Raw genomic sequence first — 27,273 nt, forward strand, 5'->3', positions numbered from 1 at the left:
AACAACCCCTCTAGGCACTCTGCAACAACCCCTCTAGGCACTCTGCAACAACCCCTCTAGGCACTCTGCAACAACCCCTCTAGGCACTCTGCAACAACCCCTCTAGGCACTCTGCAATGTCCACTCTAGCCACTCTACAACGTCCACTCTAGCCACTCTACAACGTCCACTCTAGCCACTCTACAACGTCCACTCTAGCCACTCTAACCACTCTACAACATCCACTCTAACCACTCTACAACGTCCACTGTAAGCCACTCTACAACGTCCACTCTAGCCACTCTACAACGTCCACTCTAGCCACTCTACAACGTCCACTCTAGCCACTCTACAACGTCCACTCTAGCCACTCCACAATGACCGCTCTAGCCACTCCACAATGACCGCTCTAGCCACTCCACAACGACCGCTCTAGCCATACTGCTGATTAGGATTAGTCCATCACCATATGCTATTTCTTTAATTGGATTTTAATAAAGAAGTGATTATAAGGTTATTTATTGGCAATTATATGCTTAATGGGTGAGCATTACTTGTTTTATGCTCTCTCTATATCAGTGATGGCAGAAGGTCAAGTGCAATTAAAGCTTCATGGAAGATTGATTTATGTCATCACAAAGTGAATATAACATGGTAGCAATACACTACTCAGGGGAGTTTTTATAACAAGGAGGAGAGAAATTAATTTTGAAGCACAGAGTTTTGCTTTTTGAGTGTTTATTTTTTTCTTTTTTTAGTTTAAAATTTAAAGCTGGGTACACACCTATACAATTGTCTGGCCGTTCTTTTGATTTTTACCTGTTTAGGCGATATCTCAAGAAAGTGTCGGATGAAAACTGGTGGAATGCAATGATCACATCTTACAGTACGTGCAGTTTAATATTTATTCGATTCGACAAGGCGAGATTGGACCGAAAGTGCAGTGCGTAAGCAGCTTCAATCGTTCTTGCGATTATACATGATCATTTTCTTTCAATATTCCAGGAATCAACGCTCGGCAGTATGATTATATAGATGTATATTGGCACTGTGATCAGGACGTCTGATCAGGAGTGAAGTCGATCGAAGCATCGCATCAAAAGAGTGATCGCAAAGGTGTGTACCCAGCTTTACTGTTATTTTTAACTTTACATAAAATACTGAAATGTAACTTGATGGTGTAGTCATTCAACGGTGAAGAAATAATATGACATTTAATAAAATGACTGCAGTGGATTGTGATTGGTTTATACCTCACATAATAATTACTTTATAATTAAGTGCCCCTAAACAAGGATTTTTTAAATAATGAAAAGCAGGAAGATGAGAGGATACATACAGGTTATGTAATATAATTGTGACAACAGTAAAATGCAATGGATGTTACATCCAGTAGAGCAAGCCATGTGCCATTTATACTCACTTTTTTTGCAGTCTGGATCTGCATGGATTTTGCGCACCAGAACTCCATACTTGTATGTAGTGATATTAGGGTCTTGGGAGAAGTCCAGGAATGGTTTCCCGCAGCTGTTAATACGTTTAATAGATTTAGGATTGGGGTCCGCGAGTTCTGAAAGCGATCTCCTGAGCTCTTCTTCATCTCTACAAAAAAATAAATAAATACTTATTTGCATAATAAAATAGAAACTTAAAACCCATTCAGATATGTGCAGTAACAGTAAATGTATGTGTTCTAGTGAGTTTCATATATATGAAGCAGTTATAAATACAACTGCTTAAAATGATTAATAAGTTGCCACCTCTTGGGTTTTATTTATTTTCATGTAAGGCTTACTCAAATTAGGAAATGCAATGATTAGTAAATAAAAAAACACAATGCAACAATTATGTGTACAGTCAAATAACCACCAGTTAATAAGTTAAGCCAGTTAAAATAAAATTGACAATAAGGGAGGGAAAAAAAACAGTAGTCAATAAAGTCCCAAGCTTAAAAAATAAAATACAATAATAGATATGTACATATACACACACACATTATATATATATATATATATATATATATATATGCACTTGGATGGCGGCACTCGGAGATCTTTATTCCTCCAGCATCAGAATCCTGATGATGGAGGAATAAAGATCTCCGAAACGTTGATATAATATTCCCGCTTTGTGGTGACTTTACTTACCTGAGTGCCGCCGTCCAAGTGCTTATATTTCGGACTCGGTGGCTGGGTCTGTCTTCAGAGGGCACCATGGACTCTATTCTGCAATGCTGGAGTGCCGCCCAACACACACTGGTAAAAGCAACATTGGCCTCCTATTTATCTACGCACAACTGTCAGCTTAATGGACTGCCAGCCCAAACCATGCAGCATGTGCAAGCAGTGTCTGTTGATTTCTTTCAATAATTAGCTTGACAAAAGCGAGTATGGCCTGCCAAAAAGTATGAAGCATGTAATAACACCATCTGACGAGTTACATGTATAGGGGGAAATCAACAACTCTAATCAAGCCGATATAGTAGAGAAGATGGTTCAAAGCTACAAATATCACCATAATTACCCAATTACTCAGCTGCTGAATATAGAATATCACTTCTAATGGTGGAGAACGTGGAGCCAAATACACTTTGTTTGCATTGATTTTTAGCTCTTTTGGCAGATTGACATACTTTGCAATAGCTACAAAAGATACAGTATTAGACACATATGTATTGTATCCCTCTCATTTAAACATCATTAGAAATAAGACCAACTGAGAGAAGAAAAAAATATCTAAAAAAATAATATTCCCTGTAATTACCAGAATTTTGTGTAAAATCCACTTCAGCTTTGTGATATGTATACAGTGTGTACTCAGCTGCTGCAATTTTTCTAGCAGTTGTCACACATCAGTATATTTGGAATCAGTATGAAATACAGACGGAGGAGATGCCGGGTGCCAAGTACACTGACAGCGGCAACTTGAGGGTTGGAATCCTGACAGGGGAATGGTGAGTACAGTTTCCTTGTCCTATTTACCCCCTAACCCTCCTTTTTTGTACACTCATACTAACCCTACCTACTCCGCACCCTGACCTTCCCGGTAAGTGCCTAAACCTAGCCCTCCCCACTTAGTGCCTAACCCTAACCCTCCCCCTTAGTGCCTAACCCTAACCTCCCCCTGTGGTGCCTGTACCTGACCCCCCGTCTGGAGCCTAACCCTAAGTCCCACAGGGGTGCCTAAACCTATCCCTCCCCCTCCAAGGCTAATACTTACCTTGCCCTGGTCTCCTTGCGATCGGGATGCCGGCTGCCGGGATTCCGACGTCGGCATCCACAGTCATGTCGGGATTCCGGCGCTGGTGTTCTCTCGGTGATTGGGATTCTGGCAGATATTAACCGCATCCCGTATATTTATATGCTACATTGTTTGTGTGCAGTTATACAAATACATAAATGTGTATATAGCATATATTTTAGTCCTGAAAAGGACTAAACGACTAAAAAACATTATTATTGGTACACACTCAGGCCCTATTGCATAGGACTTTATTATAAAATCCTTTCAAAATGGTGCTTACGTGCAGCACAGGATTTATTTATTTTTTTAGACAAATTTAGGGGTGAGCGGATTCGGTTCTACTCGGTTCCGTTCGGATTTAAAAACCGAATCTTATTGGGTATCAGCTGTCACGAGTTTTGGATAGCCAATAAGATTTGGTTTTTAAAACCGAACGGAACCGAGTAGAACCGAATCCGCTCACCCCTTTTATCAAGTAGATATGATATACAGCGACCAAAACACGCAAAGAATCATATAAAACAGTAAATGTACATGACAAATAGTAAGTCTGATAAAATGTAGGCTTAGTAGCGATCCATTTGTAGGTATAACAGAGGTGGCAGCATAGGATTTTAGTAAATTACTATTACTAGATTTATTTTATTATGTAAGCTATCTATTAGCCCATTCTCATTATAAAAGAACAAAGTGTAAAAATAGATTGATTGTCCAGACAGGGTTTAATTGAAGCAGTATATCTCTCTACTCCATATAAAGCTGCTACAAAAGAACAAACGTTAATGCCAGCCTGGGGGCAATGATGAAAAGGTAATAAAGATGTGTATTAAAAAGCGGAAGCATTTGAGAATTTTATAGTCGTGACAATACCTTTTTTTACTGCACATTTCTTTTTTTTTAATTCATCTTTCAGATAACCACTTGTGAGTACTGAAATGTTAGAGAGGGGAAGAGTCCTGGTTGCTGTGATGGTGATAAAACCACAATAAAGTATAAGTGCTGTGCTGTATTCTCTAGCTGTCCTCTGCCTGGTTCTAGAAGTACAGTTTAGGGTCTATAAGTACAGTTTAGCTGAGCATCTTGTACTAGCAGAACAATGTTATGAAATAAATGTCATAATATAAAATATACCAGCGTCCATGCTTAATTAATTTATCCACGTCTGGATATATTTTCCATCAGATGTAATCTGCACAGGCAGAAGAGGATGTCTTGCTTTCCCTGACAGCCCCCAATACCTGGTGCATTGTTTCTTCCGCCAGCTATAATCCGTTTTACCCTGGTTTGCTCAGTAATTAATTATTGAAAGCTGCTACAACCTTTGTCTAAAGCAGACGGGAGGGGGTGTTCAAGGTGCGCCATAGACCGGGCTTATCCGTTTCATTACTTACCAACTGAGACATCCCCAGGTTTTAAGGATTCATTCCTGGAAATGTATGACCCAGGAAGTCTATGTATTTTTGCAATATTGGCTAAATGTATGAGACGATTCCTTTTTCTTTCTGTATACAGTATTTAACTGTCACCGCCTGTTCTTATTCTCAGAGAGTTGTCAACCAATACTTATTTCAGATGGACAGTAAAAATGCAAATATAAAAATCTAATAAAATTATATTCAGTGAATATTTAATGAAAAAGATTATCGTTCACCACCAAGATTTGTGTATACAGCACTGTGTGGGTCATTCAGACCCACTCGCGAGCGCAGGACGCTCGCAAGCGGATCCATGTTCCCTGACTGCGCATGCGCACGACTGAGGGAGCTCCGTCGTGCGCTTGCGCGAGACCCGGCGAGTGACGGGCTCTCCATCGCTCCGGGTCTCGCACCAAAGGGTGCGTGCTGTCGATGTTGACTGACAGCACGCCCCATTTGGTGGGCGTACCGGGGGCGTGCCTGCCAGACGGAGGCGTTTTCATGGGAACGCCTACCGTCTGAAGCCGGCCCCACTGACATCACTAGTGATGTCAGTGGGAGTGATTTTGGCTCTGATAGAGCCAAAATCACTCCAGGGCTTGCGGCAGCGAGACCCTACCGCAGGGTCTCCGTTGCAAGCCCGATGGTCGCGATAGTCAAGACCATCGCGACCATCATCATGGACGCTCGCATATGCTGTGGGTGGTCACCCACAGCTATGCGAGCGGCCAGGAGGCCGATCCATTTTCATGGAGGCGGGCACTGATTCAGAGCGAGCGCTCTGGTCAGAGCGTTCGGCTCTGAATCAGGCCCTGTGCACAAAGTAGTAAAAGAAGAGGGGGTAACAGGTGCACAGTCTCTGGATCCCCTTTGCAGGTGCTGTGGTGGATATTATAATGTGGGCTCTGGCCCCTGTCCACAGTCACTTCTATACTGGATGAGTGGGATCAATAGGTCGCCAGAGCTGTGCAAACAGCCTAGGATGGGGGACTCCACGATCAGTCTATAACATGGTCCCAGAGTTCTCTCAGTGACCCTGAATTGCTTAGCTGCACCAGTGTAGAAGGAAAATTGAAATATGCTTGCATGTGCAAAGTAACTAGACCAAACACATCTGCATATCTATATCAAGTACAATAAAATCTATACTGTACTGTATTTTCAAAAATTTCTGATTTGCTATGCTGATGAAAAGTTTTGCAGGGTTTAACTTTCGGCACGAATAGCTTGTCAGGTTGCCTATAGTTTATTGCTGAAGTGTAGAAGCAGGTGATTTTTTTTTCAAAAATATTTTTTATTGGTGCTTCAGTACAGATGTAAACAAGCAAATGACAATAAACTGAAAAAAGCATAGCGGGCCTTATTCAGAGCTGAACATAAAACAAAATGTGTATGGAGAAAAAGTCAGTCTTATTGCTGAATAATAATAATAATAATAATAATAATAATAATAATAATAATACCTCTAAATGTACCAGATTTATGCAGCATTTGCCAATTGACAGTTTTCCAGATATTCCTGTGACCCAGGGAGACATGACACTAATGTTAATTTATTCATACTAAAAACTTGGAAAGAACAAGCCTGGAAGCCTTCTCAATGTCAGAACGGTGACAAATTTGTTCTCCAGTGCAAAAATGTTTAAAAAAAAAAAATGTTCTCCCAAGGCCAACTTTTTTTCAAAACACTGACACAACCCACAGCACAGCCCTTTTTTCCCCTAAACTTTGTTTATTAAAATTAAAGGTATCACAGTCTGGGCAAATAGGTCGCAGCCAACAATAAACAGTGAGAGGCAACATTCATCTAAAAATACAAGCATAAGTAAGGACCTACAGTACGGTGCAACTTTTATTGTTAAAAAGGAGGGGGAGCAGAGTGGTGAGATAGGGAAAGTGGTTGAGGGTGCAGAGTTAGTGTGTTCCACGCAAAGGCAAGTAAGCTAGCTTAGTACAGCAGGGGACCACAATGAGGACCGCCTTAAATGAGGGCCAATGGAAAGTACAGACTAAAAGGTAAAGGAGAGGCTGGCCATGCCATGAGGACCAGGGAGCCCACACTTTGTTTAAATATGTGGTGGATTTTCTTAGGGGGCTTGTAATGTGTACATGTAATGTATTCCACACTCTGTTGTAGATTGAGGTGATGGCAGGGGGAAGTGGGCTATTACAAAAGGCAGTGATTTGACAGGTTGCTGCACTCACAAGGTGACCAATAGTTTATGATTTGGGCAATCTGGGATAGGAAGAGGTAGAAGAATATATTTCGAGTCATGTGGATACAGGAACATAGGGATAAGGTTAGGGGGAGAAGGGGGAAGGTTAGCATACATACTGACCCTTGACGGGATACTGAGCATCAGGATGCCACTGTCGGTATTTTGACAGCTGGCATCCCGACTGCCGGTATTTCATACCCAACCCATTCACCCACGTGTGCTAAATCACTAAATGGCAAGCCAATTACTAGACCACTATTTATTATATTTATAGAATCACAATCATGTCAATGCTATAAGAAAACATATATGAAACTAATATTTTTAAAAGTAACAAAATGAGTAACCAAGGAATTATAGATCAAGGAGTCTGACTTCTATTGTGGGTTAATTCAGCAGAATGGAATTCTGAAATATAGTGTAGAAAGTAAGCTAACAGTGTCAGCGTTGTTTCATGAAGTAATTTTCAAAATGGGCCTTGGCAGTGCAGGTGATGTATTTGGATGTTACAAATGCATTCTCTATAATTTTACATAACAGTCCGGTACATAACATCAGAGTACTAGTTCAAAGTGAAAATGTATATGAGCAAAGAACTGGTTGAAGGTTATAAGATACAGGGTAGTTATAGTAACTAGATCATATTCAGACAGGGCTGAAAGTATTAGTGTTGCACCACACAAGGTTGGAACAGGGCTCTATGCCGCCCTGTGCTGGCCCCAACACCTAAACCCGTGATGTCATGACATCACATCTAGGGGGCGGGGCTGTTGGCTCTAGGAAGTAGAGCACTGCTGAGAGGCTGCATGGTGCATGGTAGAGTGTCACTAGGATGCTCCGGGTGACTCTGCGGCAGTGCTACTGACTGTAGGTTACAATTCCAGGCAATTCCTGCCCCGCCATCACCTGAAGCAAGAGGTTGTGACGCGGTGGAACTCAACCCTCTATATGCTTCAGAGGATGGAGGAGCAGCAAAAGGCCATACAAGCCTATACATCCGCCTATGACATAGGCAAAGGAGGGGGTATGCACCTGACTCAAGCGCAGTGGAGAATGATTTCCGTGTTGTGCAAGGTTCTCCAGCCCTTCGAACTTGCCACACGTGAAGTCAGTTCAGACACAGCCAGCTTGAGTCAGGTCATTCCCCTCATCAGGCTTTTGCAGAAGCAGCTGGAGAAAGTGAAGGAGGAGCTAAGACGGAGCGATTCCGCTCGGCATGTGGGACTTGTGGATGAAGCCCTTCATTCGCTTTGCCAGGATTCCAGGGTGGTCAATCTGTTGAAATCAGACCACTACATTTTGGCCACCGTGCTTGATCCTAGGTTTAAAGCCTATGTGGTGTCTCTCTTTCCGGCCGACACAAGCCTGCAGAGGTGCAAAGACCTGCTGGTGAACACACTGTCAGCTGAAGCGGAACGTGACACGTCAACGGCTCCTTCTTCATTTTCTCCCGCAACTGGGGCTGCCAGGAAAAAACTTAGGTATCCTAAGCAACCCGCTGGCGGTGATGCAGGGCAGGCAGGACCAAGTTTGGACATCTGGTCCGGACTGAAGGACCTGGCAACAATTTCTGACATGTCTACTGTCACTGCATATGATACTGTCACCATTGACAGAATGGTGGAGGATTACATCGGTGACAGCATCCAAGTAGGCATGTCAGACAGTCCATACCTGTACTGGCAGGAAAAAGAGGCAATTTGGAGGCCCCTGTACAAGCTGGCTCTATTTTACCTGAGTTGCCCCCCCTCCAGTGTGTACTCCGAAAGAGTGTTTAGTGCAGCCGGGAACCTTGTCAGCGAAAGGCGTAGGAGGTTGCTTCCACAGAATGTGGAGAAGATGATGTTCATCAAAATGAATTATCAGCTCTTCCAGGGAGACCAGCCTCCAGAAGGTACAGAGGGACCTGTGGTGGTGGATTCAAGTGGGGACGAGTTAATACTTTGTGAGGATGAGGATGTACACACTGAAGAGGGTGAGGAATCGGTGGATGAGGAGGATGAGGATGACATCTTGCCTCCGTAGAGCCAGTTTGTGCAGGGACACATTAATTGCCAGCTTGTTTTGTGGGGGCCCAAACGAACCAATCATTTCAGCCACAGTTGTGTGGCAGACCCTGGCGCTGAAATGATTGATTTGTTAAAGTGTGCATGTCCTGTTTATACAACATAAGGGTGGGTGGGAGGGCCCAAGGACAATTCCATCTTGCACTTCTTTTTTTTCTTTGCATTATGTACAGTTTGGGGCCTAGTTTTTCTAACTGCCATCCTGTCTGCCACTGCAGTGTCACTCCTAGATGGGTCACGTGTTTGTGCCGCCCACTCGTGTCGCTTAGCATAGTCATCCAGCTACCTCGGTGCAACCTTTTGGACATGAAAACACTATTGTGAGGTGTGAGGTGTTCAGAATAGACTGGAAATGAGTGGAAATTAAGGTTATTGAGGTTAATAATAGCATAGGAGCAGAGAAACCAACAAATTCTGTGATTTTAGCTGTTTTTATGCTTTTTTAAAAAAAAATACAGATCCAAAACACAAAACCCAGAACCCAAAACACGGAAGGGTGGTTTTGGCAAAACCAATCCAGATCCAAAACACGAAGAAAGATCCAGATCCAAAACCAAAACACAAAACACGAAAAGTGGCCGGTGCACACCCCTAGTGTAAACACACATAATAAAAACATACTATTAAATCAATTAAATTGAACATGTTCCAGTCAATACGTCGAATTTCAAAATGTCAACATGTTGTGAATGTCAACAGATGACATGACGACTTTGGCATAATATCAACATGTTCAAAATGTCCACATTGTGAATGTCGACATATGCAATTAGGGTTAGGCTGCAATTAGGGTTATGGCTAGTTTTAGTTATAATACTGTGGACATTCAATATGACGACATTACGGATGTTGACAAGTCACCAGTTGACATTCTGAACAAGTACACATGCTAAATGCCAACATTCAGAGCTTGTCGACATGATGGTATCGACATAATGAATGTCAACATATCATACCCAACCCTGGGCACATCACTGTAAGGGGGACAGATTCAGAGGTTGGAAAACTCATTAATACATTAATGGAAGTGTTACATTATAAAGACCTTAGGAAAAACTATGGGCCTGATTCAGACCCACTCGCGAGCGGCTGTCCGCTCGCAAGTGGGTCGATGGTCTGCACTGAGCATGCGCACGACGGAGGGAGCTCCGTCGTGCGCATGCGCCAGACACGACGAGCGAAGGACTTTCCTTCGCTCGTTGTGTCCGATCAAAGGGGGCGTGCTGTCAATGTTGATTGACAGCACGCCCCCTTTGGTGGGCGTGCCGGGGGCGTGCCTCCCTGACGGGGGCGTTCCCACGGGAACGCCTCCCGTCAGAAGCCGGCCCACTGACATCACTAGTGATGTCAGTGGGAGTGATTTTGGCTCTGATAGAGCCAAAATCACTCCGGAGCTTGCGGTTGAAAACCTCAACCGCAGGCTCCGGCTCGCAATTTCGATGGTCGCGATGGTCACGACCATCGCGGCCATCAAAATGCACGCTCGTATAGCCTGTGGGTGGTGACCCACAGCTATACGAGCGTCCAGGAGGACGCTCCATGAAAATGGAGCCCGGCCCTCATTCAGAGCGTGCGCTCTGCTCAGAGCGTACGGCTCTGAATGAGGGCCTATATTTGCTCACTTTGTAAAAAGGCAAATTTTGGTCATACTTACGTAATCTCCCGGAATTTCCAATCTCCCGCAATGGAGACCAATTAAAAGGGTTGTATAGCAAACTTCTCAAACAAAGCCCAATTGCTCATAAAATCTGAAGAGATGAAATCTAGTTTCATCTTCAGGATTGGAAGGGATTCTTTACTGTGAGGGTGGTTAGGCTGTGTCATTAACACAATTATGTGGTTATGGTAAATTCATATTCATTTAAAAATTGCTTTGGATATTTTCTTAAAGGAAACTGTGTCTTCAGATATAATAAAGGAGAAAAAAATTATAGGAGGCGGACTGATCCAGGGAATTTATCAAACTTATTTTTGGAGACAGAAAGGAATCTTTCTTCTGATCAACTCAGTTACAGCTTATACTGTAAAACAGGTATTTTCATATTTTCCTTTACCTTATCTACGTACTAGTGTACTGAGGTATACACAGTATAATCATACATTATTTTCAACTGTAGGTACTGTACACTATATATATATATATATATATATATATAAATTCCAAAAAAAATGAGGGTGCACTCACAAGACTTCATAGAGATATCAAAAAAGATTTGTTTGTTGCGTCATCTTTAAAAGTACAGCCATAGTACAGCTATCCATCGACGTTTCGGTCCAGTTATTGGACCTTTGTCAAGATGCAAGTACATACAACACTGAACATATAAATACACACACTAATCCCCTCCCACTTTTTAAGGGGCCATAAGTAATGGGACAAACTAAACAATCCTAAATCTAACTTTCACTTTTTAATACTTTGTTGCAAATCCTTTGCAGGCAATTACAGCCTGAAGTCTGGAACGCATAGACATCACAAGACGCTGGGTTTCATCCCTGGTGATGCTCTGCCAGGCCTCTACTGCAAATGTCTTCAGATCCTGCTTGTTCTTGGGGCATTTTCCCTTCAGTTTTGTTTTCATCAAGTGAAATGCATGCTCAATCATATTCAGGTCAGGGGATTGACTTGGCCATTGCAAAACATTCCACTTTTTAGCCTTAAAAAACTCTTTGGTTGCTTTTGCAGTATGCTTCGGGTCATTGTCCATCTGCACTGTGAAGCACCGTCCAATGAGTTCTGAAGCATTTGACTGAATATGAGCATATAATATTGCCCAAAACACTTCAGAATTAATTCTGCTGCTTTTGTCAGCAGTCACATCATCAATAAATACAAGAGAACCAGTTCCATTGGCAGCCATACATGCCCATGCCATGACACTACCATCACCATGCTTCACTGATGATGTGGTATGTTTTGGATCATGACCAGTTCCTTTCCTTCTCCATACTCTACTCTTCCCATCACTATGGTACAAGTTGATCTTTGTCTCATCTGTCCATAGGATGTTTTTCCAGAACTGTAATGGCTTTTTTAGATGTTGTTTGGCAAACTCTAATCTGGTCTTTCTGTTTTTGTGGCTCACCAATGGTTTACATCTTGTGGTGAACCCTCTATATTCACTCTTGTGAAGTCTTCTCTTGATTGTTGACTTTGACACATATACACCTACCTCCTGGAGAGTGTTCTTGATTTGGCCAACTGTTGTGAAGGGGTTTTTCTTCACCAGGGAAATAATTCTTCAGTCATCCACCACAGTTGTTTTCCATGGTCTTCTGGGTCTTTTGGTGTTGCGGAGCTCTCCGGTGCATTCTTTCTTTTTAAGAATGTTCCAAACAGTTGATTTGGCCACACCTAATGTTTTTGCTATCTCTCTGATGGGTTTGTTTTGATTTTTCAGCCTAATGATGGCTTGCTTCACTGATAGTGACAGCTCTTTGGATCTCATATTGAGAGTCGACAGCGACTGATTCCAAATGCAAATGTCACACCTAGAATCAAGTCCAGACCTTTTACCTGCTTAATTGATAATGAAATAACAAGGGAATAGCCCACACCTGTCCATGAAATAGCTTTTGAGTTGATAGTCCCATTACTTATGGCCCCTTAAAAAGTGGGAGGCACATATAGAAACCGTTGTAATTCCTACAACGTTCACCTGATTTGGATGTAATTACCCTCAAATTAATTCTGAAAGTCTGCAGTTAAAGCACATCTTGTTTGTTTCATTTCAAAGCCATTGTTGTGGTGAATAGAGGCCAAAATATGAACATTCTGTCAATGTCCCAATATTTATGGACCTGACAGTATATATATATGAAATCCGAAAAAAGGGCACTCACCGACCTTCATGCAAATTATTTTTTCCTTTTATTTCAACTCCCAATCATAGTGTGTCGACGTTTCGGTCCACCAGGACCTTTATCAAGATCCAACAGAAAGAAACAGCACAGCTACCACCAAAGGACCATGTCCCCCAATCCCACAGAGCCAGCTCATATACCCTCAATAATTGCAAATGCCTCACACCTGGGAAACCTGGCTGCAAAACCCGAAGTGGCTTGACAAACTAATATATACCACAACCGCTATGGCCAACTCTATATTATAGACACATCTGCTGTGGCCCACTTTCTTAATTGCCTGAGGCTGTAGAATCTAGAGTGCTCTAACATCTAAACCTGTTGTAAAACTCGATGCACGCAACCAAACATTACACCCATTGTAACACACGGTGATCGGAAGTCACACAAAATCCCGCATGACAAGTGCTGCTGGCATATCTGAAAAACAGCGCTACACACTATCAGCTGTTCAGATCACAGCTTGCGTTCCAACTACTGGAACGCAAACTACAACCTATGGAACTAGAGATCAGTGCTCATATATTATCTAGCTGACAGGTTGTTATCATGAAGTGTGTATTCAAACACCAATACAGTTACAGACTATTACTTCTCACAGGCAATTTAACAACATGAGAATATATTAGACAGGCTCTGGTAGGACACCCATAGAATAACATAATACTTTAACTAATATCACCCCCAAAATAAAATAAAACAAAACAACTCTTTATAATAAATATTACCTAATGCCCCAAAAGTAAATACAAATAAATAAAAATGCACATAAAAAATACTCAATAGAACCAAAATATGAAACACAAAAATATGAATAAAATAAGACTGTATGTCTCCATTATCAAAGTTACTCTGGTATATTCGTCTGTAGAATCTGTTTATGCAGATTATCTACCAAGCGAAAAATATATAAGAACAACACATACTGTACATATCCTTTGCCAACACTGCACTTGAATATCCAATGTGTATTCATCGAAAAAAACAAAACAAAGATCACTGCAGAAATATATTATACAGATGATATTCGTTCAGTCCACGGGGGGCGACAGTATCTAGATAGAAAACCCAGCGTGCCTAGCACTTTTTTAGTAACAGTTCCCTATTGCCACCTCTTGACGGTTTGGGAACAAAATCGATCAACAAGCAACGCAATGATGAGAGTGGATAACTGAGTTCTGCAAAATGTTTAGCTACGGGTTTATCAGAGGTGAGTAGTTGTAATGCCACACGTATAGAGGATCTTGCCTGGCACGGTCGTATCAGATACGACCATACCAGATTGGGCTTTCCCTCACATGGTCGTATCTGATACGACCAGTCAGAAAGTTAACTTCCAGCAGTCGCCCATCTCAAGGGACCTGCTGCGGCTCCCCCTCCTTTGTTTCCCGATCACTGCTGGCCACAGTGATCGGGCACCGGCGGTACCACCCTCCCGGCGCACTTCCATAGAAGCAGCAGCCACGGCTCATGTAGCCGCGGCTGCTGCTGTCCCCCGGTCACTGTGCCCAGCAGTGACTGGGCAGCCAGCCCCACCCCCCTCAGTAATAAGCAGTAGCTATGTACACGGGCCGTCCTACAGGTACTTCCTCCTACAGGTACTTCCTGTTTGTAGTACCTCCTACAGGTACTTCCTGTTTGTAGTTCCTCCTACAGGTACTTCCTGTTTGGCTGCGTGCATCGAATTTTACAACAGCTTTAAATGTTAGAGCGCTCTAGATTCTACAGCCTCAGGCAGGTAAGAAAGTGGGCCACAGCAGATGTATCTATATATAGAGTTGACCATAGCGGTTGTGGTATATATTAGTTTGTCAAGCCACTTCGTGTTTTGCAGCCAGGTGTCCCAGGTGTGAGGCATTTGCAATTATTGAGGGTATATGAGCTGGCTCTGTGGGAATGGGGGACATGGTCCTTTGGTGGTAGTTGCGCTGTTTCTTTCTGTTGGGTCTTGATAAAGGTCCTGGTGGACCGAAACGTTGACACACTATGATTGTAAGTTGAAATAAAAGGTAAAAACTTTCTTGCATGAAGTTTGGGGAGTGCCCTTTTTTCAGATTTTTTGTGTTTTGGGCTATATACCTATAATGGAGCACCCCATGACGATATAAAGTTTTGTCCAGCATGCAGTTTAATTGGGAAGTATATGTGTGTGTATATATATATATATATATATATATATACACAATACACATACATATACATACCTCCCAACATGACCCTCTCCAGGAGGGACACAATGCTCTGGTCCTGGACTTCCCTGGTAAGAGGCGGAGTTGCAGCGCAGTTCAAACTTCACATAGGGGAGCCACACCAACTGTCATTTCACACGCTGCCAAACATCACTGGCTGGGACTCACTGGCAGTTGGTGTGACTCAACTATTTGAAATTTGGACTGTGCTGCAGCCCCACCCCTGGAGCAACCACCAATTATAAATTACCAGGGAAGTCCAGGACCAGAGCATTGTGTCCCTCCTGGAGAGGGTCATGTTGGGAGGTATATATATATATATATATATATATATATATATGTGGTACCCCCAACTTTGTTCCCAAATAGGGGTCCCCCAATTTTTTTATGAGTTAACAGCCCCATTCGCATAGTACAGTAAACTTTGACTGATCCTGCTCTCCCTGAACCCCACTGAGCATGTGCAGACAGGGAGGTAGAAAGTGCCCCTTGGTCAGCGACTAATTTTTGGAGGGAAAATCCTGCTCCATTGATTGGTAGCCTAGGTGTCCAGGCAGAGATCCCTGTAGGCGGCCTGTTGCTGGGTCCGCTCTGTCCACTCATAGATCCCGGACCGACAGGGAGGAGAGCGAGGGAGAGCTTATATAATATCTTCCTCTAGGCTGTCAGTGCTGAGTCTGGGAGGAATTTCTGTAGAAAGAGTCTGGGGAAGAATTTCTAAAAAAATAACTCTGTGAGGTGCTTCTGTGGAGTGTCCCTGGATCTGTACAAATAGGGGAGCAGTAACCCCTCTCATTTACCCTGGATTACAAATACTGCACCTTGTGCTGTCTGTAATGAGTTGCTGTGGAGTGCCCTTGGAGCGGTAAACATAAGGATGCTATAACTTTTATGTTTGCCCTGGATTACAATTACCAGACTTCACATTAGCCTGGAAAGCTACCTATCCAATCTGCCAGGAGAGGTGCTCTGATGCTGGATGAGAGTCCCTGGAGGAAGCTTGCCTGGGGATTTGCATAGAGCACCTTGCTTTGGAAGAAGCCCCCTCTGAATAAAGGACTGCCTTCCTAAGTGCCTGTTATCAGGAGTCGCTGCATGTGGAAGTCTGCGCATGCTGGGAGAGAAGAGGAGCTGCCTAGGAAGGAGGTCTCATCGCTCCATCGTCATGGATGAAGCCCCAGCTGAGGAAAAGGTCCCGCCAGTGACGAAAACCCTGCTGGCACCCGCACGGGCAGAAGAAAAGACAGCACCAGAGGAAGAGTGCTTCAGGACCCCTCCTGCTGCTGTTTGTTTGCTGGACAGAGCTCCTGTGGAAAGGGATTTTGCACCAGTTGCCCCTTGTAAAATACCTGCCGGAGGTCTGCAGCTGGGAGCTCTGGTGCGGTGCTGTGCATCCCAGAGTTTCCCTGGACATCGTGAGAGGCTGAACAGCCACAGCCAGGGGTGAGATCATACCAGAACCTCCCTATACTCTGTCCCTCCACAGCTCCTATCTTCCCTCCATTAAGGCCCTGCCCCTCTGTACACGTATCCTATCTGGGTCCCCTGGGTCTATTGCATTATCCATGATTAGGCTGGAAGACTAGGTTTTGTGTACAAGCTGCGACCAGGAGTTAGTCTCCCATACAACTGGGTGTAGAAAGGAGTCATAGTGTCTTAAATTAGGTAAAGTGTGTGTGTAGTGATGAAATAGGGGGGAAGTAAAAGATAGGTCACCCCCTCTTTTCCCCAAGAAGTGTATTGGTGGTCATTTTCTTTCCTGTGAATCTCTGGCTCATGACCAGGAGGGGACGTGCCTTATGGGTGTCGGCTCATGTCCGATGGCACTGTGGGTGATGTATAAAGTATTTTATGCTTAGCTTTAAAGTAAATGTAACGCCATGTGATATGTATTTGGCTCTGTTTACGGTTTGATTCGTGTGTTAGCTAAAGGGTTGATAGTGGCCCTCTGTGGCCCTTTATCTGTTATAATACTCTGTAAAGCTGTTCACTGCTCGCTGTGTTATTATTGTCAATGCTGATGTAATGTATATTGCTTGTTCAGTTAGCCCTGTGTAACCCCGGCTGGCAATTCTGGTGATAGTAATTTGTGGCATAGGCTATTAGGAAGACTGTTATCCCTATTTTCTCAAGGGTCAAGGACTATTTGTTGGTACAGCTGGTGCACTACAAGAACCTATCCAACCTGAAGGTGCATAACCCTGCTTGCAGCTAATTATTTTGCATGGACTATTTGTTGTTACAGCTGGCGCACTACACGAACCTATCCAACCTGCAGGTGCATAATCCTGCTTGCAGCTAATTATTTTGCATAGACTATTTGTTGTTACAGCTGGTGCACTACAAGGACCTATCCAACCTACATGTGCATAATCCTGCTTGGAGCTAATTATTTTGCATAGACTATTTGTTGTTACAGCTGGTGCACTACAAGAACCTATCCAACCTGCAGGTGCATAACCCTGCTTGGAGCTAATTATTTTGCATAGACTATGTGTTTTCCCACGTTTTTCTCAGCAAAAAGGGAGCGTTAACCCAGACTGTATTTCACAGCTATAGACTGCTGGAGCACCATTGATTCAAGCTAGACCAGCAGGTTTCATATTTAGGTCTCTCATTTGTTTTTTTGGTAAATTAAAGTTCTGTAGGAATTGTGGTTCTTGTTGGTTTCACATTGCTTGCCAGCTGGGGTCACCGGTAGATGACGGGGAGGTAATAAATAAATACCTTGTCATTGAATAGTGTAATTAATTTCATTCCATCTGTAAATGGTAAATATTTCCTGTCATTTGTTGTTAATTATTAACAAATAATAAAATTGCGTTGCACCTTCCCTCCTGACTGGTCATTGTGTCTGCAAAAGGGGAATTCAGGCTTGCCTCTCTGTCAAGGTGTGTCCTATCTTAACACGGGAAATCGGCCACCGAAGCAATCCGAACACACCTGAACCTGGTGCTAGTGGTGCAGCACTGTACAAACCAGTCAGTACATCACATATATATATATATATATATATATATATATATAAACAAAAAATGTAAAGGGAGCGCCTCCTAGTGTAATCTCATATGGACTTTGGTACCCTTCACCAGTAAAAATCACCTATGTGATGGAGGTGTACCTTCAGCGGTGGAATTTAACCACAAATCAATCAGCATACAACACACCGGTGTAGTCAGCACTTCGCTTTCTTATTCAGAGCAGGATTGCTCAAAATCATATATGTACCATCTATGCTGTGGTTTCTCACAATGTGGAACCTCTGCAGAAATGTATCCTCCCTGGGACGACAGCGTCTTCAGTCGGTATTCACTATTCATGTACTGTAGGTCACATTGTCTGGAAGATGCCTTTTACTCTAATCTGGAATTGGACCTCAGTGTCTTTCACATTCTTATCTGCTGTAATTGGTTTATAGCAAAACTTGCAACGGGCACTGTATCAACTACTCAAGCAGCACTAGGCTGGTAGGATTTGAGTGCTGTATAACCTGGCTTCGGGGAGAGCTATACAGGGAGACAGGGAGGATACATTTCTGCAGAGGTTCCACATTGTGAGAAACCACAGCATAGATGGTACATATATGATTTTGAGCAATCCTGCTCTGAATAAGAAAGTGAAGTGCTGACTACACCGGTGTGTTTTATGCCTATTGATTTGTGGTTAAATTCCACCGCTGAAGGTACACCTCCATCACATAGGTGATTTTTATTGGTGAAGGGTACCTAAGTCCATATGAGATTGCCCTAGGAGGCGCTCCCTTTCCATTTTTTTGTTTTTTAGATTTCAACTGTTGGAACTACAGTATCTGGGAGAAGGAGCTGCCACTCTGAAGAGAGCTGGGAGTGCTTTGGTTTATCTTAAGGACTATATAAGACTTCTTAAAGGACTAGCGCCGCATACCACTTTTTGTCTATATATATATATATATATATATATATATATATATATATATATATCTAGAGCAACAATGTGAGTGGCACTCAGAGGATTTAAAGGAAGATTCAACACCAGCTGAGTGCCGCCCACATTGTTGCTATACTACGGTGTGAGCATTGGTCTGCCGGGGGAAGGCTTCGGGCAAGATGATATAATGTATTTGGTTGGAGTGCCAGTCTACATGCTGAGATATGTGTATGTATATATATATATATATATATATATATTATATACACACACATATATACACAGTATATATGTCTATATCTCACATTGGTAAATATAGTGGAATCCTTCAAAGAATGTAAATATTGACGAGGTATACAATTTTTTTTTCTACCTTATTTATTTTTCCTCACATACACACTTGAAATGGATGCTTATTAAGAAAGCGCTCAGCATCTGTTCTGTGTCGCCATAGCAACAATGACTAGGGCAGCTGAACGCATAGATTACATGGTAGAATCACTAATCCCCCTGAAATGACAGGCCCTGAGAATGCAGTTCACAATGACATGAAGTAAAATAGGGATTGTAACTATCCTAACTTTCATATACAACAGTATCTGGCAGTTTACATACTGTATATCTATTCCAGGGCAGTAACTAGGGTGGTGCGACATGTGCCACATCACAAGGCACCACAGGGCAGGGGAGCTGCTCGGGCCTGTCAATTTTCTGTTTATATTCATTCTCGCTTGTAGCTTTCTCTTCTTTTATCCCAGGCATCTCCAGGCTGCCCCTCTTTTCCCTGGCCGACTTCCCCTCCATCTGGCCACCTTCCCAAGCACCTTCAGTCACATCCTATTTTATTTAACACACATTTCAAAATACTGTCATACCCAGTACTCATACTTGCCCACCCTCCCGATTCGGCCGGAAGCCTCCTGAAAAATCGGGTGCCACTCCCGGCCCCCCGGAAAAAGCAGGCAAGCCTCCTGGCAGCTGCCAACCCCTCCGCCCCCCTTCCCTGCGGGTATAACGGTATAACAGAAACCCCCGCAGTGGGGGAGGCCGATGACGTGATTCATGCTGAATCACGTAATTTTGGCCCCGCCCCCTGCTTCACAATTATGGTAATGCGGGGCCAAAATGATACAATAGCATGGCCACGCCCCCGCTTCCCCCACAAAACTGACTGACCACGACCCTATGCCAGCCTCGTCCCCCTTCAATGCCGACCAGGCTCCTTCCTCCAGGAAGGGTCAGCCAGAATATCGGCAACCCTGCCGGTACTCAAACCCAGGTGTCACCAACACACCTCGATTACCCTTGTCAGTGAGTTCAGCTGCCACTGCAGGGTACATGCAGTTACAGTGCAGGCCAGATTAAGGTCTCTGGGGGCCCCTGGGCAATAAACTTGACGGGGGGCCCTATCAGTGATCCATGTTTACATTGGGAAGGTACCGGAGCATACAGAACCTATACAGTGTGCCGGGACTTTTTTGTTCATATATTTAGATGTATGTGTAATATATATATATATATATATGTGTATATATATATATATATATATATACACACACACACACACCCACAGAGTGTGTGTAATATATATATATATATATATATATATATATATTTCATTTAATAATTTGCCCCCCCCCCAACCCCACAACCAGCAGCACAACACATATATAAAAAAACATTAATTGACTCACCCTCCCAGGCCAATCACACAGCAGCAGACTCAAGGCAGCAGCTGCAGCTACTGTATACTTTTTCCTCCACTGTCTTCAGATGCGGGCCATGCGGCTGTTGAGGGCTGGCATGGGGCTGCGCAGCGCCTTTTGACGTCACGCCTGTATTGCCGTTCAGCCCCACCGCGCAGCCTGTCTGCTGGACGGAGCAGCGCTGCGCTGCGCTCTGAGCTAAAGTGCTCAGCGAGTGCTGCCTGGCTGCAGTCACCATAGAAACTATGGTGACTGCCGAGGAGGACTGCAGCGGAGACAGCTAAATGCTGTACTCCGCCGGTCTTAGGAGAGGAAGGGCAGTAATGGCAGGGGACAGCATGTGGGGGCCCCCTATGTGTGGGGGCCCTGGACGACCGCCCCTGTTGCCCTGCCTATAATCCGGCCCTGCCGCTAATATTTGCTGCATATACACTACAAGTAGCACTCTTTCTATACCTTCAGTCAGTGATCAGCCACTGGATAGTAATTCTGGACCAGCCTCCAATTTGGATTTTCCCGCATCCATTGTTGACCTGTGGCCACACCACCTCCACACTAGCTTAGTGCACCATCAAGCCATACCAAATCGCCCAGCCGCTGCCGAGCTTGACCTCCCAGCGCGGCGTTCTGCAAGACGGCTGGTGGAGAGACACAGCCGGGAGACGGATAGCCACAGCGGTGACTTGGCTAGCAGGAGCGGCGATCCCACTGCGCTGCCGGACACGGACCTGCTGCAGCTAAACACCTACTCTCACGGTTGGTGACACGGCCCCTTTTCCACACAATACATCATGAACCTTCAGTGACTCATTGGAATATCTTTTCATCAGGGCTGTTGGGAACTATCCTTAATCCAGCTAAGTGCAGTCACTATCTTCCACTACTACACGCCCAATTACTGGTTCTATACAAGTACTGATTTGTTTTCTAGCAAATTACCTTTGGACAGCATATATCTCTATTACAATCCATTAGAGATACATTATTGCACTCAAGTGGAACATTTAAGCTGAATTTTCTTACTTTATCATTGCCTTTATAATATGTGGATATCTATGTTTATTTTATGAATAGATTGCATGCAATTTAGATTGTCATTGTTTTTTACACTGGTAAATATTTTTAGCAGATTCATTAAATATGTATTTATGTTACAACCTCTGCAGTGACCTTTGTGTGTGCAGTGCTTTTTTCACCTGCTTCATAATTATTTGGCAGTAATACCTGGATAACAGTGGTATAAGAGGATTGATACCCCTTCATCATTGTACAGGACAAATCAGATATGTCATGGCCCTTCCCCATGAGGCCACACTCCTTTTTCGGACGCACGTCTTATGTCCCTAATTGAAAAATGGGGGGCGCCAATGTTCTTTCTGGCCCATGGCACCAAAAAGTCTAGTTACAGCTCTGATCTATTCCATGTGGTAATGAGATGCATGAAGGAGCCAGCATTAGCAGGACATGCTGTTTTAGTAGTGCTAGTTGGAGTTCCCAGGGGTGACTCCCAGGTAAGCTGGCTCTCAATTTGGATGCATTTAGGTATGTGCCTTTATCATGAGGCCTTACATTTGCCAAAATATATGTGCCTTTATTATGAGGCTTTAATTGGTATATATTACATTTGGGGTGAGCGTTTGGGCGAAGGGCCCCCCGAGGCTACTCTGGCTGGGCCTCCTCAGGGCATCACCACTTAATACACAGTTACTTTTCACATCACCTTTTATGTTTGTTTATTATTCATGTATTTTTTCACATATATTTTAACCTCTCATTCCACACTTATTAATTACTCGCACACATCTATACTTTACACTGCACTGTCACTCTTTTTCCATTTTCGTGTGATGCCCTGGGGGGTCCTGGGCTGGATGTTTTTTGGGGTGCACTGCGCCCCGGACGTGAACCTCTTAGTTTTAGGGACCGCTAGTGACAGAGAAGCCGTGAAGAGGCCTAGCAGCTTCCCATGTATTTGCAAATGCATGCAACCAATATCTCTGATTTCTATTACCATATAGTGTTCATATGTTGTTGCTAGTACAATTCAGTGTGCTGAGGAACAATAGGGGGTTAAAACCCACCTCTCTTTTCTACTATTCCATAACACGATTGCAGAAATTATGAGACAGAAGCAAGGTGAGTGTGCAAGCCATGCTCCCTTTTTACTAAATAAAGTGAAAAAGGGTGTTTTCTCACCCTTTTCACATTATTTTAGTTTCACCTAAATTTACTAAAGGGCAATTGGAGAAGAATTTGTAAAATTCTACTCCAACCCCTAGTATCACTTATTTTTAGTAAAGCAGATTACAATTACAATTATGGGAAATGCGATCTGCCTGAGATTTATTAAAAATAAAATGTGAAAAAATACCGGGGGAAGCCCTGTGATAAATACTGGCTTCAGTCACTACCTCTCTCCTCTCATTTTCTTATTAGCAGGAATGAGTTTAAAAAAAGTCATTGCTTTGCTATATATAGCAATGAGGTGTTCCCAGGCATGAGCACAAAGTGTTATTTGAAATATCTTTTTAAAAATACTGTATTAGGAGACCTGAAATAATGTTGGTAGACAGAACATGATTAGAATATCTCACATTAATATAGGTGCAATATATATTTGCTAAGTAGGAGCATAGCTGAGAATGGAGCTACCCATAATTTAAGTTAAATGATCAGAATATATAATACAATCTGGTCTATTGACTAATAACAATGATTCAAAGGAGATAAAAGTCAGATCCTAGGTGCTATACATGCAGTGCAAAGGAGCTACCCCTTAATGTCAGATAGTGTATCACCAATGCATTCTATTCCCCCAATGGGACCTCAATGCCAAGCGTGATACTGCCACTGTTTGCTGTCTTTCTCTTCATTTCAGTATTCCCCCGCAGGCTGGCCATACCCCACTAACACAGTTCAGTACAGGGAGGGTGGCGCTACAACATGCACTTTCTACGGGTGCCATGGTTCCATGCTACTCCTCTGCATATCATTATCGTTAATTTTTTGGTGCTCAACGACCAGCGATGCGTGGGCACGTATGGTCGATAACGATATCGACCATCGCCCGTGCGTGCAGGCCAACTTGGTTGATATCGACCAGGTTACATAGGCTGGCCCATTGTTGGTGGGTTGGTGGTGTGCTGGATGAACGATAAAGATCATCCAGCACACCGGGAAGGTGCAGGACGATCAGTCAGCGATATCATTATTGCTGACTGATCGTACCGTGTGTACGCACCGAGATTGCTACTATTTCAGGAAGTCTCCCTGACAATCAGTGAGAGTAGGCAAGTATGATTAACAGTAAGCATGAAAACATAGCACAAAATCATTACATGTCAGTGGAGCAGTCTGGGAGTACACGCCTGCACCAGAGCTGGACTTAGTGCACCTGAGATCTATACAATATGTTGATTTGAAATTTCTGATGTGAAAACTAGTTAACTGGAGGAAATGGATAAGATGTAATAAAGCCTGTCTGGCCTTTCATCTAAAAAGTGATCACTAAACAGAAAATATATATTTTATAAGTTCTAACAATTTCTGGCACTGTGGATGCAAAACGAAAGTTTAAATTAATTTAAAGTGACGTATTTTAGTCATTAACATGATCCTGAAGGCCAGTCCCCATTAATATAATTTCCTCTATAGGAAATGGTTTCTGTCTTACTGCTGTAGCTGAGCACTGTAGTCTCATGATATCAGGATAAAAAGTTGTTTTCCTCTACATAGATGACAGAGAGAAGACAGAAAATATGTTTTACATTTGAAGTAGGGAAGGACATCGATGGTCGATGTTTGCTGACCAGAAATATTTTTCTTGTGATGTAATTGTTTTTTTTTACCATTCGATGGTGGCATTCCGATGTTTGCCACCATTGAATGGTAATGATTTGATGGTCTTGCGATGGTTTTTTTTTTTTCTTCTTAATGCTGAGAGCTGCTCTATCCATGTCTGCAGCTCTCAGCATCGGACATCTCATCACAGGAACCACTACAGGACCTGCCCCCGATCCCACCCCATCTTGCCCATAGTCCTGTCCCCTGTTAGCTGCGGTAATATTGTTATTGCACATGCGCAAACAGGATATTTTGCGCATGCGCAAGTCAAATGATTACTTTTTTCCATTGAATACTTTTTTTTTCCAATAAGTTTTTATTGAATTTTTCAATAAAAGAACACATATACAATAAATCACAATTAAATAAAAATAAAAAAGAATAAACTACAAAAATCAGGGGGCAAGGGAGTACAATAAAATAAAAAAAAAGAAAGAAAAATAAATAATAAAAAAGAACAGAAGGGAGAGAGGGGAGGTGCCACAGTACACAAAAATAAACATTACAATATATAAAAGAAAAACAACTGTAAATTCGTTAATATAGAAATCAGACAAATAATATTATTTGGGAAATAAAAAAAATTAGAATAAAGTCTAGTAATATAGATTGTTTTTTATAATTAGGACATATCCCTAAGTAGAAGGTCCACACCCTCACCTTCAGTTACATATTCATGCCACTTAAACCATAGCATCGTTGCTGCGGAGGCGGATATGGAATAAGCAACATCTGCTGTTTCCATCAGAAATGCAAATTGTACCTTATGGATAATCCTATATATAGTAGGTATTGTAGATGATTTCCATAATTGTGCTATTGCTGTCTTAGCTGCTATTAAAATATGTCCCATTATATAGCAGTCACTTTTGGACATACTTGAAGGGTAAATGTGTAGTAGTGCTAAAGAGGGGGGTGGTTGTACACACACTTTCAAGACCTAGGAGATCAAATCAAATATAGCTTGCCACAAAGCCAGAAGATGACAACTCCAGAAAATTTGGAATATGTCTCCAACATTCACATTGCATCTCAATCAATATTTTGATTGCGCGGGCCATATTACATTTAGTTTGGCTGGGGTAAAGTATAACCTATGAAGTATTTTATATTGTAACGCCAAATGATTATAACACCTGGATAGTTTGTCGGCAGTGGTGTAAATAGATTCCCATTGCTGGAGAGTATATGACTCCTGAAGGTCTGACTCCCACTGATCTTGGGACTTGGATTTGACTGGAGGGCTAGCCTCAAGGCACATACAGTAGTATACCAAAAACCTATAGAGCCCTTAGAGTTACCTTTCGCCAATGTAGCCAAAATAACTGGTGAGGGTAGTTCCAGAGAACCGCTCACTTTAATAGCACTAACCACCCAATGTTGAATACGGAGATAGGTAAATAATTCTCCAGGTGGTAACTGAAATTGGGATTGTATTTGAGCGAACGGAATGAGTGAGGTAGTACTCGAGATGTCTGCAATAGATTCTATCCCTCGGGAACAGAGCTTTACCGATAAATCCATTGAATACTTTTGATGCGATGGTTACTTACCATCGCATCGAAAGTTTTGATGGTGGAAGCCCAGCCATCATTTGATGGTGGACTTCCGATGTCCATCCCTAATTTGAAGGTGCAATGGAAGTATATTCAGGAATTAATTATCCATGCAATTGCATCCAAATAGCAGAGGAAATTAAGTAATTACATTAACAATACTAAATAATATTAGCAGGTGGGTTTGTCTTTTCAGTGGCTGCCTACGGTTACTCTATGTACTTTCCTGCTTAGGCTTTCCCTGTAAAATGATCACAATGAACGTGCACAGGGGCTGCTAGGAGCACACTGAGTGGCTATCCTGGGAAGCAGAGAGCCCCTGTTAAAATCACGAGGGACACTGAAAAGAAGCAGAGGACTATACATGATGCCTCAGATCATGGTTTTCCCTCAGATGTAGAGTCCTTCAAGTTTTTACATGCATCTTTGATCCAGATGAAGTAGAAAGCAAACAAAGCAGGGAAATAAAGTACTAGGATTAATCAAGACCAGGCAGAGGACGGAGAAGAAAAAAAGGGATAACAGTCTTTGGTTCCAGAGGATGAACTTTTTCTCATTGACCAGACAGCATGTGACATCATAGACCTTATGGCTGATAATAAAGACAGTCGGCTAAAGAAAAAGAGACACCTTATTTTTATAACAAGCAATCAACGTGTGCAAGTCACCAAAAATATGGCCACCACCATTTCCCCAGTGATTGTTGCTGCTCTGCAGTGCCTGCCTGGCGCTGCAGAGCAGCACTCTGGAGACTTCGGACAGGTAAGTATAACAATATATGAGTGCAGGGTGTGTGGTGTGGGCCTCCCTGGACCAAGGGGCCCATGTGCACTGCACACCCTGCACTCATTACATACACCATTGGCTATAGCACAGTTGCCGAAAAAAGTAGTGTTGAATATAAGGCAGAAATCAGGTAAACCAAGAAGAATCAAGATGCTGGGAAAGAGAGAGTCAGAAATATTCTCAAGTAATAAAATCACTATGGGATTTACAGATGTACACAAACTTTACTTGCCAAAGGAATACGTTTCTAGGAATGTTGACAAGGAAGTTTAGGAAGCTTGAATTCAAGCCAAGACATACATGCCTACTCTCCCGATATTTCGGGTAGCCCCCCGAAACCCTGGAAGAGTAGGCATATCTCCCACATCCCGTCCGCTTCCTAGTGAAGTGGGCAGGATGGGGAGATTTCACCGGGAATTTTCAGGTCCACAAGAAGGGGGCGGGCCAAAAGTGATGCAAATCGCATTATGTAGCCCTGCCCCTACCAGTGGACCAGCGAAT

At 42.9% G+C, this 27,273-nt stretch overlaps 1 protein-coding gene across 1 annotated transcript in view; it reads right to left on the reverse strand.

Annotated features, from left to right (window-relative positions):
* The window catches only part of PSD (pleckstrin and Sec7 domain containing), a 266,492-nt gene that overhangs the window by 28,040 nt on the left and 211,179 nt on the right, over positions 1-27,273 (reverse strand). The window contains exon 13 of the mRNA XM_088473556.1: positions 1,403-1,581. Within this exon, the coding sequence (XP_088329682.1) occupies positions 1,403-1,581 (179 nt within the window). The remainder of the gene's footprint in view (positions 1-1,402; positions 1,582-27,273) is intronic.

This window comes from Taudactylus pleione, unplaced genomic scaffold, assembly GCF_031769625.1.
Source record: "Taudactylus pleione unplaced genomic scaffold, aTauple2 ptg000016l, whole genome shotgun sequence".
Lineage (NCBI taxonomy): Eukaryota > Metazoa > Chordata > Amphibia > Anura > Myobatrachidae > Taudactylus > Taudactylus pleione.